The 15,994-nt window shown below is 68.2% G+C and overlaps 3 protein-coding genes across 18 annotated transcripts in view; 2 read left to right on the top strand and 1 right to left on the bottom strand.

The window, feature by feature from the left end:
* The first annotated feature begins 15 nt into the window (after positions 1-15).
* Positions 16-5,265, top strand: C1QTNF1 (C1q and TNF related 1). Its single transcript, XM_084492413.1, has 4 exons — positions 16-195; positions 3,275-3,458; positions 3,578-3,717; positions 3,891-5,265. The coding sequence occupies exons 2-4, from the start codon at positions 3,289-3,291 to the stop codon at positions 4,439-4,441; spliced, it is 861 nt and encodes a 286-aa protein (XP_084348539.1). The 5' UTR covers positions 16-195; positions 3,275-3,288; the 3' UTR covers positions 4,442-5,265.
* Positions 5,266-5,959: 694 nt separating this feature from the next.
* Positions 5,960-10,339, top strand: ENGASE (endo-beta-N-acetylglucosaminidase). The gene is made up of 14 exons (XM_084492412.1): positions 5,960-6,116; positions 6,281-6,357; positions 6,457-6,658; positions 6,903-7,051; positions 7,164-7,321; positions 7,491-7,639; positions 7,833-7,998; positions 8,323-8,426; positions 8,653-8,761; positions 8,858-9,030; positions 9,270-9,424; positions 9,511-9,613; positions 9,697-9,811; positions 9,916-10,339. The coding sequence occupies exons 1-14, from the start codon at positions 6,010-6,012 to the stop codon at positions 10,309-10,311; spliced, it is 2,163 nt and encodes a 720-aa protein (XP_084348538.1). The 5' UTR covers positions 5,960-6,009; the 3' UTR covers positions 10,312-10,339.
* An 802-nt stretch (positions 10,340-11,141) lies between these two features.
* RBFOX3 (RNA binding fox-1 homolog 3) overlaps positions 11,142-15,994 on the bottom strand; it is a 164,725-nt gene continuing 159,872 nt past the window's right edge. For 13 of the 16 annotated variants that reach the window (XM_084492404.1, XM_084492406.1, XM_084492411.1 and 10 more), the window contains 5 exons: positions 15,832-15,964; positions 14,943-14,982; positions 14,228-14,289; positions 13,836-13,914; positions 12,379-12,977 (listed from right to left, as the gene is read on the bottom strand). In XM_084492404.1, coding sequence (XP_084348530.1) covers positions 12,933-12,977; positions 13,836-13,914; positions 14,228-14,289; positions 14,943-14,982; positions 15,832-15,964 — 359 coding nt within the window. In that variant the 3' untranslated portion in view covers positions 12,379-12,932. Of the gene's footprint in view, positions 12,978-13,835; positions 13,915-14,227; positions 14,290-14,942; positions 14,983-15,831; positions 15,965-15,994 lie in introns of all 16 variants that reach the window. The other 3 variants (XM_084492398.1, XM_084492403.1, XM_084492397.1) reach the window with 1 other exon arrangement.

Here is a 15,994-nt window from a genome sequence, read left to right as displayed (position 1 = left end):
GCTGTGTTTATCCCACTGCTGCTTCTTCGCTCCCCTCCTTTTGCTTCCCAGAAAGTTTCCGCCCGGCCAGGGGAGGCGAGGAGGCTGCCAGAGGCAGGGAGCGCGGCTGCCTTGGGCTCTGTCCTGCGCCTCGGGGCTGTGCGGGGCGATGCTCTAGGGCTGGGGAGGCAGCGCCAGGACAGAGCAGCCCCAGAGGTAGGTGTGGGGCAGGGCTGGGGGCGGCTGCCGAGCTGGGACGAGTGCCGTGGAGCTGCGCCCCTGTGCCTGCTGCCAGCGGTGGGCTGCCCAGCAGCGGTGTGGACTCACCCAGGAGGTGGCGTGGGTGCACGGGTGCCCAGGGGCAAGTCCCGTCCCCTTGGCTGTGCCCCAGGTAGCTGGGCAAGGACCTTGCCCTACCCGCAAGGGGGTGGTGGGGACCGCAGGGCTGAGCCTCGTGTGTCCTTTGAGGGGGCAGCTCAACCTGCAGCAGCCCTGGGGGAGTTAGTGCTGGCGCCTGCAGATCAGGCCCGACACGGTGTGGGGCCACCGCAGCCCCCCCCAGCCCTACCTGAGCCCTGCGTCCAAAAAGTCGGTCCCCATGAGCATGTCAAAGCCAGGGCTGGGCCATCCCAGGGCAGCTGCACACCACAGTTACGGGGTGCCCAGCACAACCTCCCACTGGCACTGCCCGCAGGGGCTGGGGGGCTGCAGCCTCCCCGTGCAGCTCCAGCCCCGCTGCCCGCCGGGTCTGGGCTGCTCCCGGTTTGCAAATGGCTCCGCAAACATCCCAGCTGCTGGGGCGAGAGGCTGGGGGGAGCCGTCCCTCCAGCACATCCCTGGACGCCAGAGGCATCCCAGCTCCCGTTGCTGTGGCTCAGGGGGGGCTGCGTCCACCACGGGAGGGCGAGGAGGGTGAGGGGGTTGTGCCGGTCCTGCAGCGCTCCGAACCCCCTCATCTCTCCCCGGCATTTGCTCTTCTTTCATCCTGCTCTTTCAAGCTGCCTGGAATGTTTTCAGGATGTTTTGACTTGCAGTCCCGGGGCTTCAGCAGCCGCTGGATTTAAATCTCCCAACTGCTCCTGGAGAGCATCCAGCCCCGACAGGAAAAAACAGAGTCCCTTCAGCAAGACCGGAGATGCCCGTGCATACATACGTGCGTGCTGCCCGCCCGCCGTGCCTGCGGGGCGCAGGGGGGAGACGCCTGCTGGGGGTGCTGGGGAGCCCCGCGTGCTGCAGGCAGCGCCGCGTGCGCAGAGCGCGCCCGCCTCCATTTCCAGCCCTGCACCAGCCTGCAAGCAGCCTGCCTTTCTCAGGGGGAACAGCCCTGGCTAAGGATTTCTCCTCCCCGCTGAGCAAAGCTGTGTGTTCCCTGGGGCTGAGCCTGCTGCAGGTTCCCGGGAATCGTCTGGCTCGACGGGAGGCCTGAGCACCGTGGTGCTGGGGTGGGGAGAAAGCCAGGGGCTCCCCGGCAGCGGGCTGCTATCGCTGGCATATGGCTGGCACAGCTGGAGGCCCGGCGGGGCTCAGAGAGCCGGGGCTGCTGCTCCCCGGCTGCTGCCTGCTCACGAGCCCCAGGCTGGGGCTGCTCCTCGCTGCTTCTCCCTGCACGTGAGGCCGTGCGTGGGCAGGCGGCAGGCACGGGGAGGGAGGACACGGCGCCAGGCTGCCTGCGGTGCCGCCGGCCCTGCCTCTTGGCAGCGGGATGTGGGCCAAGGTAGGGCCGGGAGCTGGGGGACAGCCCCGCACCGGGGCTTCCTTGGGGCAGGGCAGGCACAGGAGAAGCACGTGAAGGGCTTTGCAGAGGGCGTGAGCGGAGGGAAAGCCCTTTGGAGATTTTCCCCATCCCTCCGCCCCTTCCCTGTTCCATGGATGTGAGTCACCAGCCAGGCATCCTGCCCTTGAACGCCCTCCCAGCCTGCTGCCGCAGCGCGCCTGTCCGGGTCCCCGCAGCCCCGTGCTCTGGGGGCAGCCAGCCCCGGGCTGTCCCACCCTGACAGTCACTTGAGGACCCAGGCAGTCACCAAAAGAGTGGGATTCCGCCCCAAACTCCAGCGAGGCTCCCCACAGCCTCTCAGGATCCCGCTGCCCGTTCACCCCTGGCACTTGGGGGTGCGCTCCCGGTGCGGACCCAGGCCACTGCCCGGCTGTGCCCCAGTGGGACACCGGCTCCTAGCAGGAGCCCCGGCATACTGCCACTGCCCTGGGCCCCACGGCCACGGGTGTGGAGCAGCTGGGCAGTGCCACACGCTCACCTGGCACCTTTGGGGCCATGGGGCACGGCGCACCCTGCTCAGCCCCATGACTCCGCGTGGCCCCAAGCTGATACGGGGCTGATAAAGCAAGGAAGGGCAGGAGCCAGGGCTGGGCCGTGGTGCCTCCATCTACTGCAAATATTAGCTTGGGCCCCACGCAGGATGTGGGCTCCCAGCAAGGTTTCTCCTGGGGGTGGCTGGCTCCCAGCTGGGGCCGCCGGCAGCGCCGTGGCTCTGGGGCAGCAGCTCCTGCTCCCTCCTGCCAAGGGCCAAGGCGCAGCGCTGCAGGCTGGGGGCCAGCAGCTCCTGGGGCAGGGGCAGCCCCTTCCACGGGGTTTGCGCAGGGATCCCTGCACAGCGTGGGGGTGGGAGGAGGCGTGCAGACCCCCATGGGCAGGGCTGGGACCCCCCCAGGACAGGCAGCGTTGCCGTTTGCCCCGCAGCAGCTGGAGCCACCTCGTTTTCCAGGGGCTGGGGCTCCAAGCTGCTGCTCCTGGGGGTCAGCGGGGGGCAGTTGGAGCAGGGCTGAGCAGGAGCAGCCTCTTGGCTCTGGGCTTGGACCTTCAGCCCAGGACCACTGCTCAGCCCCACCCCTGGATCCCCAGGACCCCAGATCCCAGTTTGCTGGAGAGCCCCGAGCCCCCACGCCGCCCTAAACATGGGTATCCCCAGACACCCCCTGGAGCATCGCTGAGGCCAGGCGGGCCCAGGTGGCTGGGTATTAGTTCCAGATGGGCCCTGCAGCTGCAGGACGCGTGCTCACACTGTGGGCTCTGCTGGGGAAGGGCTGCCACAAGAAGAGCCTTTTCCAGGCTGGAGCCACGGCTGTGCCCTGCCTGGGGCTGTGGGGTGCTCCAGGCCCCGCGCTGGGGACACTGCAGGGCACAGCCGTGCCGCCAGCCCTCAGAAGGGCCGAGGGGGACCGCAAAGCCCACCAGCTGCACCCCCATCCCGCTGTGGGGCCGGGTCCCTGCCTGCCCCCTGCCCACCCCTGGGTGCTGCTGGGCTTTGCCACCCCCTCAGCCACCCCCGGTGTCTCACAGGGCGCTGCTGCAGCATGAAGGGGCTCGGGGTGCTTGGTGTCCTGCTGCTCTCCTGCCTGTCACTGCCCTCCCCTGCGGGCAGCCAGACCAGCCCCAGCCCCAGCCCCAGCCCCAGCCCCAGCCCCGGCCCCGATGGGCGCTCCATGGACCCCGAGGAGGCTCCGTCCCAGCACCACGCTGCCAGGTGAGGGGGCTCCGGGGACAGGGGTGCTCCGTGGGGGCACAGAGCAGGCCTGGCACCGCGAAGGGCCCCTGTCCCCACACGTAGCTCCCCGTTGCGCTTTGCTTTGTGCCTCCCCCCAGGCCCCCACGGGAGCAGAAGGCTGGCAGTGCCCAGGAGGGGCTGCCCCCACGGCCCCGCTGCGTTCGCTGCTGTGAGCCGCCCGAGCAGCGCTTCTCCTACCCCCAGTACCAGCCCCAGATCAATATGACCATCCTGAAAGGTGAGGGCTGGGGGGGGGGCTCTGTCCCCAGCCAAATCCCGTGCTGCAGGGCACCGTCAGCCTGCCCAGCCCGCCTGCAGACCCCAGGAGCGGTGCAGAGCTGGGCTCCCGGTGCTGGGGTTGGAGCTGGCACCCGCCTCTGACACCAAAACCGTCCCCTCCGCTCTGCCCAGGTGAGAAGGGAGACCGAGGCGAGCGAGGCATGCAGGGGAAGTACGGCAAGATGGGGGTGGCCGGCAGCAGGGGCCACACGGGGCCCAAGGGACAGAAGGGCAGCGTGGGCGCCCCGGGGGAGCGCTGCAAGAGCCACTACGCCGCCTTCTCGGTGGGCCGCAAGAAACCCCTGCACAGCAACGACTACTACCAGACCCTGATCTTCGACACCGAGTTTGTCAACCTCTACGAGCACTTCAACATGTTCACGGGCAAGTTCTACTGCTACGTCCCCGGGATCTACTACTTCAGCCTGAACGTGCACACCTGGAACCAGAAGGAGACCTACCTGCACATCATGCGCAACGGGGCGGAGGTGGTGATCCTCTACGCCCAGGTGAGCGACCGCAGCATCATGCAGAGCCAGAGCGTCATGCTGGAGCTGCAGGAGCAGGACGAGGTCTGGGTGCGGCTCTACAAGGGCGAGCGCGAGAACGCGGTTTTCAGCGACGAATACGACACCTACATCACCTTCAGCGGCCACCTCATCAAGTACAGCGGGGACCCCTGAGCGCCTGCTGCGCCCTGCTCCCCTCCCCTGGGGCGCGGGGACCCCCCAGCCCCCCGCGTGCCGCTCTGCATTAAGCTGTTAGCCCTCCTACATGCCACTACCCCAGCAGCTGCGTGAATACCCCCGCTCCTTGAGAGGCCGAGCGGATGCACCCAGAGGAGACAGAGACACTTCCAGCCTCTGCTGCGTGCGTGCCCTGGGAGGTGGCTGCTGGCCTGGGGCGGGCAGGGACCTCAGCCCCTCCTGTGCCTGCTGCAGAGCTGGCTTTGCTGGGGCACAGATTCGTGTGGCTCTGGCCGTGAGCTGGCACCAGCCGAAAGGGCTTGGCCACCAGTGCTGTGTGCGAGGGCACCTCCACCACGCAGCCCTCACGGACGTGCTCTACTGGCCTTGTTCCTAGAAAAGGGCAGGGGGTTCTCAGTGCCCCACAGGAAAGATAAGGGTGAGTGGCGATAACGGCACTAACGGCCACTCTCCTTCCGCAGCACCGGGCCCCAGCGAGGAGGAGGCTGCAGCACAGCGCTGGGGTGTCCCCGGGCTGGCAGCTCCCCTGCGTGCACCCAGCGGGAAGGGGGCTGCAGCCGTTCCCCTTGCTGGTGCCCTCCTTGCCCCCGCGTTGCAGCCTCTTCTCATGCTCCACACCCGCTGAGGAGGGGGCTGGCTCCCGGCCTTCAGCCTCAGCTGCTCCTCTTCGGTTAGGCTATCTGCTGGCCAGGCTTTTTGTTTTCCTACACGCAGCAGCAGAGCAGGGCCTGGGGCAGCGCCCCGCTCCCTGTACGGCTTGCGATCACATTAAACACCCACGGGTCAGGTCCCTGCTCACACCTTTGTGCTCCCTGGTCCATGCTGCAGGCGCTCGGTGTGGGGGCTGCCTGAGGACCACGGGCTGGGCTGCTGGGAGGACTGGGACCCCCGGGACGGGCTGCAGGAGGGCCGGCTGTGCCCTAAGGGCTGGGGAACCGGAGCTCAGGGTGTGATGAAGCCGGCAGTGCCCGTCCTACAGCTGCTGAGCGAGCTGGGCAGGGCAGGCCGGGGATGGCGGCTGGGTCACCGGGAACATCCACCGGTCCCGTGGGCATGGGGCTGCCCCGAGGGGAAGCCGGGGAAGCTGCGGGATGGGGAGGATGCAGGATGGGGGCTCTGTGGGATGGGGGCTCTGTGGGATGGGGGCTCTGTGGGATGGGGGCCCCGAGCAGTGGGCCCAGAGCCAGGCAGGGCTGAGCTGGAGACCAGCACGGCTCCAGCACGGCTGGGGGAGGAAACAGGGACCGGGGCTGAGCTTAAACAGACCCCAACGGGGGCTGGAGGGCAGCTCGGGGCCCATTAGGGCCAATTCGGGCCCATTAATTCGGGCCGCGGGCCCACCCGGTGCCCCGGGGGTGGCGGGGGGGAGTCCGACCGGGACCAGGCCCGGGAGAGGCCCCGGGGGCGCTCGGGGGCCCGGAGCCGGGGCGGGGCCGGGCCTGGCGGCGGGGCCGGGCCGGGGCCGGGCGGAGCTCGGCGGCCGCGCCCCCGGCAGGGCCAGGCCGGGCCGGGCCCCGCGGCCGCCAGTGCGGGAGGCGGCGGCGATGGCGGCGGCGGCGGCGGCGGCGGCGCAGGACGGGCCCGGGCGGCGGGGGAAGAGGCCCGGGGCCGGGGAGGCCGAGGAGGAGCGGGGCGGCCGGCGGCGGAGGAGGTGGGCGGCGGGACGGGGACGGGGACGGGGACGGGGCCGGGAGCGGGGCCGGGGCCGGGCCCGGTGCCGCTCGGGGCTCGTCCCGGGGCGCCGGGCGCTGGCCACGGTGCTGGCCCGGCCCGGCGGTGCTGGGCGGCCCCGGCCTCATCCCCATCCCCGGGCAGCCTGCAGCCGGCGGCGGAGCACCGGGGGACCACGGTCCTGCACGAAGCCATCAGCACCCGCCCGCAGCCCCTGCCAGGTGAGGCACCCTTGGGTGGCGGGGCCGAGCCACCCTCGGGTGGCGGTGGGACCACCCCGGCCCCGCTGACCGCCACCGCCCGCTTCTCGCCCGCCGCAGCCCGGCAGTTCGACACCGGCACGACGGAACCCGTCAGCTTCTTCTTGTCCGGCCTGGAGGAGCTGCTGGCCTGGCAGCCCGATGCCAACGACGACTTCAACGTCGCCGCCGTGCCCCTGGCCCAGCGCCAGCCCCCGCTGCGCAGCCGGAGGCCCCGGACGCTGGTGTGCCACGACATGCGGGGGGGATACCTGGAGGACCGGTGGGTGCTGCCTGGCACGGGATGCGGTGGCTGGATGCTCCGTGCCCGCTGGGTGCGCTCCCAGCCCGCGGCCAGGCAGGGCTGTGCACTCTGCTGGGCTGCTCCGAGACGGGGTCCGCAGGGGTGGCAGCGCCGCTGCTCTGCCCGGCTCACGGGGAGTGAGTCAGGCTCCTGCCCAGCCCTGCAGCTGGCCGCCGGCATCGCTCCCGCATTGCCTAACCCTCTTCTCTTTCCTCTGCTGCAGGTTCATCCAGGGCTCGGCCACGCGCAACCCCTACGTCTTCTACCACTGGCGGCACATCGACATCTTCGTCTACTTCAGCCACCACACCGTCACCATCCCGCCCGTGTGCTGGACCAACGCGGCTCACCGGAATGGTGTCCCCGTGCTGGGTGAGGGAAGGGCTGGCGGCTGCGAGGTGATGTGGTGCCGAGGCCTGGCACCCCGGGGCATGTGGTGAGTTCACCGGGGCATGCAGCGACACTGCCCTCGCCGCCTCCCCAGGGACCTTCATCACGGAGTGGACGGGTGGGGAGAAGCTGTGCGAGGCGTTCCTGGCTGCTGGGGCTGAAGCGTACGGCGCCGTGAGCGACCAGCTGGCCCGCATCGCCCAGCACTACCGCTTCGACGGGTGGCTGATCAACATTGAGAACACGCTGAGCGTGAGCAGCACCCGCACCCCGCCTGCCTCCTGCCCCCGCTCCCTGCCTCCTGCAGGGGCTCAGCCCCCCTGGCTCCGGGGCTCACACGCTGCTCCCGTGGCCGGTGGGTCCCTGTGCAGGGCTCCCGTACCCAGCCCATGTCCAGCTGCCCTCTGCTCTCTCCTGCCAGGCGGTGGCGGTGGAAAATTTGTCCCCCTTCCTGCGGCGTTTGACTGCGCAGGTGCACAGCGCCGTGCCCGGCGGGCTGGTGATTTGGTATGACAGCGTCCTGGAGAACGGCGCGCTGAGATGGCAGAACGAGCTGAACGAGCAGAATAGGTGAGTGGCTGGGCACATGGTTGGTCTGCTGCTTCACCTGAGCAAGGACAGCCCCGGGGAGAGGCCATGAACCCACCCCACACCTCAGTCCTGGGCTGGGGTGGGCAGGCCACGGCCAGCACAGCCCCTCGGTGGGGTGTCCTGTGGGGAGCAGGCACAGCATCCTCCCTCCCACGCCGCCGCTTGTCCCCAGGGTGTTCTTTGACGCCTGTGACGGGCTGTTCGTCAACTACAACTGGAAGGAGGAGCACCTGGAGCGTACGCGCAGGCTGGCCGGGCAGCGCCACGCCGACGTCTACATCGGCGTTGATGTCTTTGCCCGTGGGGATGTGGTCGGTGGTGGCTTCGACTCTCACAAGGTGCGTGCGGTGAGGCTGGACCAGAGCGGGATCCCAGGTCTCCCCCTGGTGCCGGGCTCTGAGCTTGCATCGATGGCTTGGCCGTACCAGGCTAAATCAGGACGGGGCGGTGAAGTCTGGGCGCTGCCGGGCTGGGAGGCGTGCACGGGGAGGGAGCGGAGGGACCGCGGTGCTGCAGTGCCCGGAGGGGGAGATGCTGCAGGATTTCCTGCAGTGTGATCCTACCCCGCTGCAGGGCCAGCGGGACCTGGGGGGAGAGGGGACGGGGCAGGTGACGAGGTGATCTCGCCTCGTGCCCGTGTTGCTCACAGCTTGTCTCCGCAGTCGCTGAGCCTGATCCGCAAGCACAGCTTGTCCGCGGCCATCTTCGCCCCTGGCTGGGTCTATGAGCACCTCGGGGCAGAGAACTTCCTGCAGAACGAGAACAAGTGAGCACGGGCATGGTGGGGCAGGGGCTGGCCCTGGCTGGAGGGCTGGGCTGGGGGCACCCACGGGTGGGGGGCACCTGGCAGTGGGACAGAGCTGCCGATGGACTGTGGCTGCCAGCCAGGGTGGGTGATGTGGGTGCCGTGGAGCTCGGGGCCGTAAGGGGCTGCCTGGCCCCCAGGCCTCGGCTTAGGCAAGTCTCTGCTCCAACAACCGCCTTTCCTCCAGGTTCTGGGGCTTGCTGGCAGACTACCTGCCCACACACAGCATCTGCACGCTGCCCCTTGCCACCTCCTTCAGCCTGGGCATGGGCACCAGCAGGTTCCTCACCGGGAAGGTGGGTGCGGGGTGTGGGGCCGCGGCTCTGCTCCAGCTGGGGAGGCAGGGTCCTGCTGCCAGCTCCCTGCCTGACCCAGTGCTCCCCGTCCCGCAGGAGGAAGAGCCCGGGCCCTGGTACAACCTGAGTGCTCAGGAGATCCAGCCCCTCTACACGGAGAGCGAGGGCCAGCTGCTCACCAGCTGCTGCCTGCAGGACGCCTGGTGCGGGGGCAGCTCCCTGCGGGTGCAGGGGACCATCCCTGCTGGCGAGGAGCGCACGGCCATCCGGTGAGTTGGGTGACAAAGCCCCATTTCCACCTCCTGAGTGCTGCGCTGGCACCGTGCCGGCCTGGCTCAGCAGCCGGAGGCCTGGGCAGAGCCGTGCCAGCCCCGTGGGCCTCGCGGTGAGTGTGCCACGGGGTGCTCCAGCAGGCGCTGCCCAGCAGACCTAACCCAAAGCATCTTCTCTTTCTCTCCTCTCTCTCTCTCTCTCTCTCTCTTTCTCTGGGTGGACTTGGGGTCATCAGCCTGTTCTCTTTCCAGATGCAGGCGCCCCCCAAGCTCTTCCTGAACCTGCTCTATAAGATGGAGGGGCCGCACCGTGACGAATTCACAGTTGCCCTGGAGCTCACCACCTGGGACTCGGATACCTGCCACGAGGGCCACATCACCCCCCTGCCCAGTGAGGACCCTGCCCGCCACCCTGTGCTGCCTGCAGTCAGTGCCCCCTGTAGGGCACGGCTCAGCCCCTCGCTCCCCTTCCCGCAGAGCCCCACGGCCGACACCACCCCCGGCTCCTCCCGGCACCACCACCCGGCCTCTCTGCGCTGCTCGCTGCCTGCAGCCGCGGCTCCGAGGGCTGGACCAGCCGGTGAGTGCCCCGCAGGCGCCCTGCGCCTCTGGGTGAACGGGGGCAGCCCCAGCCCTGTGCCAGCTCTGCCCCTCTGCTCCCAGGTGCTACGAGCTGGAACTGCAAGGCTGCGTGCTGCGCGACCTCTCCCTGCTGGTGTCCCGCCAGCAGGCCAGCCCGCAGGAGACGCGCTTTACCTGCCTCCTGGGGGAGGTCCGGGTGAGTGCCCCACGCACACCCCTGCAGCGGGAGGCTGCGCGGGCAGGCTGGGTGCCCGGCTGCTTTCACACCCGCCCCTGATGGCTCTGTGCTCCCTTCTGCAGGTGCTGGATGCGGCCAGCGTGGCAGCCTCCCCGCCACAGGTGCAGAGCCTGACGGCCTCGCAGCTGTGGTGGCAGGAGGGTCCCGACGCGCAGCAGCTCTCCCTCAGCCTCACCCTCCGCTGGGCCTTCCCCCCGGGGCGCGCCAACCATTTCCGTGTGCTCAGCCTGGGCACCCGGTGCCGCCGGGATGAGCTGCAGCAGCCCCAGCTCCTGGGGCTGGCGCACGCCTGCCTGTTCCGCGTGGTGGGGCTGGCGGTGCCGCGGCCGGCGGCGGGGCAGTCCTGCCAGCTGGAGCTCCTGGTGGAGCCGGTGCAGCCCAACGAGCTGCCCGTGGACCCGGACCGCTGGGGGCGGCTGGTGCTGGTCTACTCCGAGCCGGCCGACGGCAGCAGCTGAGCTGGGCATTAAAGGCAAGCGTGGCACAGCCCTGCCTCCGTCTCCTTCGTGCTGGGTGGGCTGTGGGGTGGGGGGTGTGAGGGAGTCGCCGCTCGGGGCCAAGAAGGTTGATCAAGGCTGAGTTTTGGGGCCGCTCTGCTCAGGGCACCCGGTCACTGTGCGCATCCAGGCTGGGGCATCTGCCCTGAGAGCCCCCCACAGCTCCCAGTCCTCTTGCCCAGTGCTGGTGCAGAGCTGCCAGCACGGGCTCCACTTGCAGCCCCAAGGAGCTGCTCGCTGCAGGCAGCTGCTGCTCCCCCCCCTGCACGGCCCTGCCTTGGCTCTGCCTTGCTCTTGCTGCCCTCTCTCCAGGGCTGGCAGGCAGCGGTTCCACCCGCGCTGCTTCCCCTGGATATCTTATGCAGGGAAGGAGAGAAAATTTATAGCAGCAATTATTTTATCACAGTCTGGTGAGCAAGCAATTAGCAGGCAGGGACGTAGCCGAGCGTGCCGCACAGCGGGGTCACGCAGCCCCAGCTCCCTTGGAGCACCGGCCCCAGTCCCACAAACAATACTGGCTCCCGTTCAGGAAAATTAATATGTCAGCGTTTAAGCTGCTGCGCCTTCGGTGGGTGAATTGCTCTGAAATAAATTATCTGATGGTTTGAAAAATGAAGGGCTCAGCACTGCAAGGGCTGTGCTCCTGCCACTCCGAGACCCTGCTCCCTTGCTCTGGGGAGGGGGGAGCCCCAGCAGAGCCCCCCTTGCCCACCGCAGAGCGGGTGATGTGGGTGCAGGGTGCAGTCCCCCCGTGCCCCACGCGCGCGCCCCAGTCAAAACCGGAGTCGTCCTGGTTGAAGAAAGAAATCTTTATTAATAATTTCAATAATAATAATAATAATCCTTGTAGTAATAATAATAATAATAATAATAATACTGTTTATTAGAATGGTCACACCTTTGAAGCATACAGGATGGGCCGGCGCCAGCCTGCGTGCCGGCAGCCGGCGCAGGGGCTCTGCTGTAAGGAAGAAGCCAGTACAGCGATGGAGGGAGCTTTGTACAGGGGCGGGGGCGCGGGCCAGGGTGGGGGGGCTATGTACACCGGGAATAGAAAAGGGGGAGCTCGTTGCTGGAGCATCGGGGTGTCTGCAGACTATAAAGTGAGGTTTGACGAGTGGCGGAGCCACGCGGGGTGGTGGGGCGGGGGCTGAGCGCGGCGAGGCCGCCCCGGCCGTGGCGTGGGATGGGGCTGCACCGGGGGGGGCTCCGTGGCACCCTGTGCCGCCCGACCCCGGCTGCCGCAGAGCCACCCCGGGGCCAGGGCTGGTCCCTGCGGGCGATGCAACGGCCGAGACCCCGTGCAGAGGGCCGGCAGGGTCCCTGCAGCGGGGCGGGTGGGGACGGGGTGGCCGCGAGCACCCCGCGCGTCCCCATCCCGGTGCAGCGCAGGGGTCCCGGCGGGCGGCGTGGGTCAGGATCGCTCCCCGCAGGGTGGGAGCCCCGGGTGCGCCAGGGATGGGGCAGGAGGGGAGGGAAGGGGAACGGGAACGCAAGCGAGTTGCAAGCTCCTCTTAACAAAAATTCCCTTTAAAACGCAGAGGCTCGTCCCCCTGCAACGCCCAGCGCCTCAGCAAAGCTCCGCTCGGGAGCCGCGGCCTCGCACCCTCGACGCGCTGGCGGCCGGCACCGGGGCACCGGAGCCCGGCGACCCCCAGCGCGGGCAGGGCGGCGTGCCGCTGCGCTCCGCCGGCACCCCGCGCCGGGCGGAAAGGAAGACGTGGTGCCCGGGCCTGTGCCGCGGGCTGCCAGAGGCCCCGCGGCCGTCCCCGTGCCCGGCGGCAGCGGCTGCGCCGGGGGCAGCGCTGGGTGCATGCGGCCGGTCCGTGCGCTCCGCGGGCTCCTCCGGGACTCGCTCGCTCGGTGCATGTGTGTGGACAGGATGGGACGTTCACGTCGTTGTTGCCTCTTTGCTTTGTTGTTGCTTTGCTTTTATTTTTTTTTTGTTTTTCTTTTTTTTTTTTTTTAGTTGTGTGGGTGTGTATGTGTGTGTGTGTGTTTTGTTTTTTATTTTTTTTTTTGTTTTGTTTTTGCTTTTTTGCCCTTCCCGGTCCCAGAAGGAAACGGCTGCAGTTTCACTACAACAGAAACAGAAAGGCAGAGCTGTCGCTGGAGCAACCCCTGGGCACGTGCCCGGCCCCGCACCCCGCTCAGCCCCCACGGCCCTGGGGTGCCATCCCCAGGGTCCCCCCATGGCTCAGCCCCGTCCCCATGGAGCGTGCAGCAACTGCCTCCTGCCTCTCCTACGGGGTGCAGAGGGGCTGGCTCGGGGCTGCCCGACCTGCCCTGGGGGGGGATGAGCCCAGGGACCCCCACGAGCCCAGGCTCCGGGCACCCTCGGCGGGGCAGAGGTGCCGTCCCCGCTCCCTGCCACCCCCAGGCCAGGCAGGATGGACGCGGTGGGCAGCGGAGGCCGAGCGGCGGGACGGAGCAGCTTGAGGTAAACCTAGCGGAGAGCAGAGCCCGCCCGGGCAGGGGCCCTCAGGTCCTCCGGGAGGCTCAGCCTGGCTTAGTCTGCCTGGTTTGGTTTGGTTTCTAGTGAGCAGTCAGTGTTAGTGCTGTGAGGGGCTGGGTCTGTCTTGCTAGTAGGGAGTGAAGCGGCTGTACCCTCCTCGGTATAGACTAGCCTGCAACATCAAAGATGAAAAAAAAGCCAATCAGTATTCGAGAGAGAGGCAAAGCCCATTTCTTCCCTTTTTTTTTTTTTCTCCTTTTTTTTTTTTTTATTATTTTTTTTTTTTTAAAGTGACACCAAACTGCCTCTGTCTTGGGGGTTGTGCGGGGTGGGCACAGCCAAGGGCCCCCAGCGCTGCCTGGGCTCACTCAGGGATGGAGACGGTGCCGTCCCCAACCCTGCTGCCCTCGGCACAGCCCTGGGGCTGCCACGGCCGGGGACCTGCTCCCACTGCGGGGCTGCAGGGGAGCTGGGCTGGTTCCTGCCCTGCCCATCCCAAGGACAGAGGGGCTGCGGGGCCGGGGGTGCCGAGGGGTGCTTGGCAGCCAGGCCCCAGCCAGGGGGACACAGGGGGGAGGGTTTCCAAAAAAAGAAAAAGAAAAAAAAAAAAAAAAAAGGAAGAAAAAGACCATTTGGCTTTGAGATCCCGCCCACAAGGGGGATTTTTCATCTTTGATGCTGGTTGCAAAGCTAGCTACAGACCGCAGCGAGCACGGTGAGCACGCTCGGGTGCCCCCCGCACGCTGCTGATGGGGGCACAGCCCTGAGCCCCCCACACCTGGGGGGGGTCCTCGCCCCCCAGCCGGGCCCTGGGGGCTGCACAGGGCTTCCTCCAGCGGGGGGCTAATGGGGGGGATGCGGGGACGGTGCCCCCTCTCCCTGGGGCCAGCCTGTGTGGGGGCTGCGCTGCTCCTGCCCCCGCCGAGAGCTCGTGCTCCCCCTCCCCGCGGCCCCCGGACCCCCCCGGGCTGGCTGCAGCTCGCGTGGGGCAGGTGGGGAAGCAAAGAAAGGCAGCGGGGGCTGCGCTTACCATGGTGCCGATGCTGTACGTGGCGGCGGGGCCGATGGTGTGGTGGTAGGGGTCTGCCGCTGCGTACACTCTGCCGTAACTAGGAGCAAACACGGAGGGGGGTGTTAGAGAGCCGGGGAGGGGTCCTCCACCCCCAGCAGCTCCCCAGAGGCTGCTGCACCCTATTTCCCCCCCCCACTACCCCATGGTCTCCCTGCTTCTCCCCACCAGAAATATCCCAGGTCTGGGGGGGCACAGGGAGCTGTGGGCACCCCGATATTGCCAGCTCCATCCTCATGGCACGGGGCACAGCTGCCGGCCTGGATGGTGTAGGGGGTGAAATGGGCATCCCCCCCCCATTCCCTCCACCCCCCCACTGCACAGGGGTGATGCCCATGGGCAGCGGTGCCTACCTGTCGCTGTATGCTGCTGCTGCTGCTGCCGGCTGGGCGTATCTGTAGGCGGCATAGCCCCCCTGCAGCCATGGGGGAGACAGAGAGAGGTGGTCGTGAGGGTGGGGGCAGCACCCACCAGGCCCTGCTGGGGGAGCTCGGGGGGGGCCAGGGCAGCCGGGCACCCCCAGGCACTGGCTGCAGGGACCCTGGAGCAGTGGCAGGACCCTGCGGGGAGCCGGTGCTGGTGCCACCAGGCACACACCAGCCTCATTACCATTCCCCGGGGGCTTTCACAAACATTAACCTTAAAAAATTAAATTTCTAGAGGAGAGAATGTCACCTCCCTGATCGCTTTAATGAGGTGTCACGTTAGATAAATCCTTCAGCCGCCCGCCTGAAATATCGCCAATGGCTTTTTAAACACGGAGGTTAAATGCTGGTTTGGAGGCAGCGCGCCGGCGCTCGCCGAGGACATAAATCCCTCGGGGTGCTGCCCCTGCAGGGGGCCGGCGGGGGGCACAGGACCCGAGTGGTGTCACCCAGCATGGCCCTGCCTTGGCTGTCGCCAGCCCCTCACCCGTCCCCACTGCGCCACAACGCTGAGCCCCAGGAGCTGGGAAGGGGCCGCAGGCTGGGCAGAGCCCCCCGGGGAGCAGCAGGGTGCTGATGGCCCCCTCACCCTCCAGGACAGGGACCCCGGAGGTGGCACCAGCCCCAGTGTGGCCGCACTTACGTAGATCTCGGCTCCGTAGAACCCGTCCTGGTAGACGACCCTGCAGGGAAGCGGAGGGCTCAGCGCCGTGGGGTCGCTCAGGGCGCTCGTGGGCACCGCGCTCACGGCCGAACGCCCACCCGGGGTCACGCCGAGGGGACGGGGGGAGGTCGGGGCAATGGGGGGCTCAGTGCGCTCAGCACCACTGGGCACAGGGGTCCAAGACCCTTGGGTGGTGCCCGGGGTGCGCGGCAGCCCCGAGGTGGGGGCGTGCAGTAGGATGAGCAGTGGAGCTGTGGGGGAGCCCGGTCCCAGGCGCTGCTGGCACCCCAGGGATGCAGAACCCCACAGCTGCACGGAGGCTGCCTGTCCGGGGCCACTGGCCAAGACAGATTGAGGTGACACTGGGGACCTGCAGAAAGCTGCTGCCAAGGCAGAGCATGGTCGAGAAGCATTGGGATTAGGGGGTGGGGGAGAATAGGGGATGGACACATCCCACGCTGGGAGGGCAGGGACACGAGGATGGGCAGAGCGCAGCCCGAGGAGCTGACCCGGTCCCGGGGGGGCTTTCGGAGCGATGGAGGCCGGGCAGGTGCTCAGAGAGCTGTGCCTCGGTGCACAACAACCCGGCAGTGCAGGCACTGACAGCAGCAGAATTGAGCAATTCAGCACCAAACGCGGAGCCGAGCACAAGGCGCCTCCTGGGGGGTGCCCAGGGGGGCAGAGTCAGCAGCGCAGCCAGCCAGGAGGCAGCTGCTGCAGGGCGGGGGGGCGGCAGACGAGAAGGGGCTGAGGGGCCCCAGCTGTGCCAGACCACAGCCCGAGGCGGGACCCCCACCCTGAGGCGGGCAGCACCCAGGGTTTTGGGGTCCAGGTAGCGCCAGTCCCCCCCCCAGCCCCGGGTACTCACGCGCCATAGGTGGGGATGGGCGGCGGTGGGGGCGCAGCCCGGAACGTGTTGTAGACGGCGCGTCCTCGGCCCCGTAAGTGCGCCCCTCGGTAGGCCACAGCCGTCCCCGTGGCAGGGTACGGGAACCCCGTTACTGCAGGAGGCAGGGGACAAACACAGGATT

This window comes from Aythya ferina, assembly GCF_964211825.1.
Source record: "Aythya ferina genome assembly, chromosome: 18".
Lineage (NCBI taxonomy): Eukaryota > Metazoa > Chordata > Aves > Anseriformes > Anatidae > Aythya > Aythya ferina.
Note: the sequence above shows the minus strand (reverse complement) of the source record. Positions and strands in the feature narration are given on the sequence as shown.

Bases quoted from the DNA above. Each gene is read 5' to 3' on its own strand.
- C1QTNF1 (XM_084492413.1), top strand. From the start codon at position 3,289: ATGAAGGGGCTCGGGGTGCTTGGTGTCCTGCTGCTCTCCTGCCTGTCA. The intron at 3,459-3,577 runs GTGAGGGGGCTC...GCCTCCCCCCAG, and splicing joins TCCCAGCACCACGCTGCCAG to GCCCCCACGGGAGCAGAAGG. The intron at 3,718-3,890 runs GTGAGGGCTGGG...CGCTCTGCCCAG, and splicing joins CAATATGACCATCCTGAAAG to GTGAGAAGGGAGACCGAGGC.
- ENGASE (XM_084492412.1), top strand. From the start codon at position 6,010: ATGGCGGCGGCGGCGGCGGCGGCGGCGCAGGACGGGCCCGGGCGGCGG. The intron at 8,762-8,857 runs GTGGGTGCGGGG...CCCGTCCCGCAG, and splicing joins GCAGGTTCCTCACCGGGAAG to GAGGAAGAGCCCGGGCCCTG. The intron at 9,812-9,915 runs GTGAGTGCCCCA...TCCCTTCTGCAG, and splicing joins GCCTCCTGGGGGAGGTCCGG to GTGCTGGATGCGGCCAGCGT.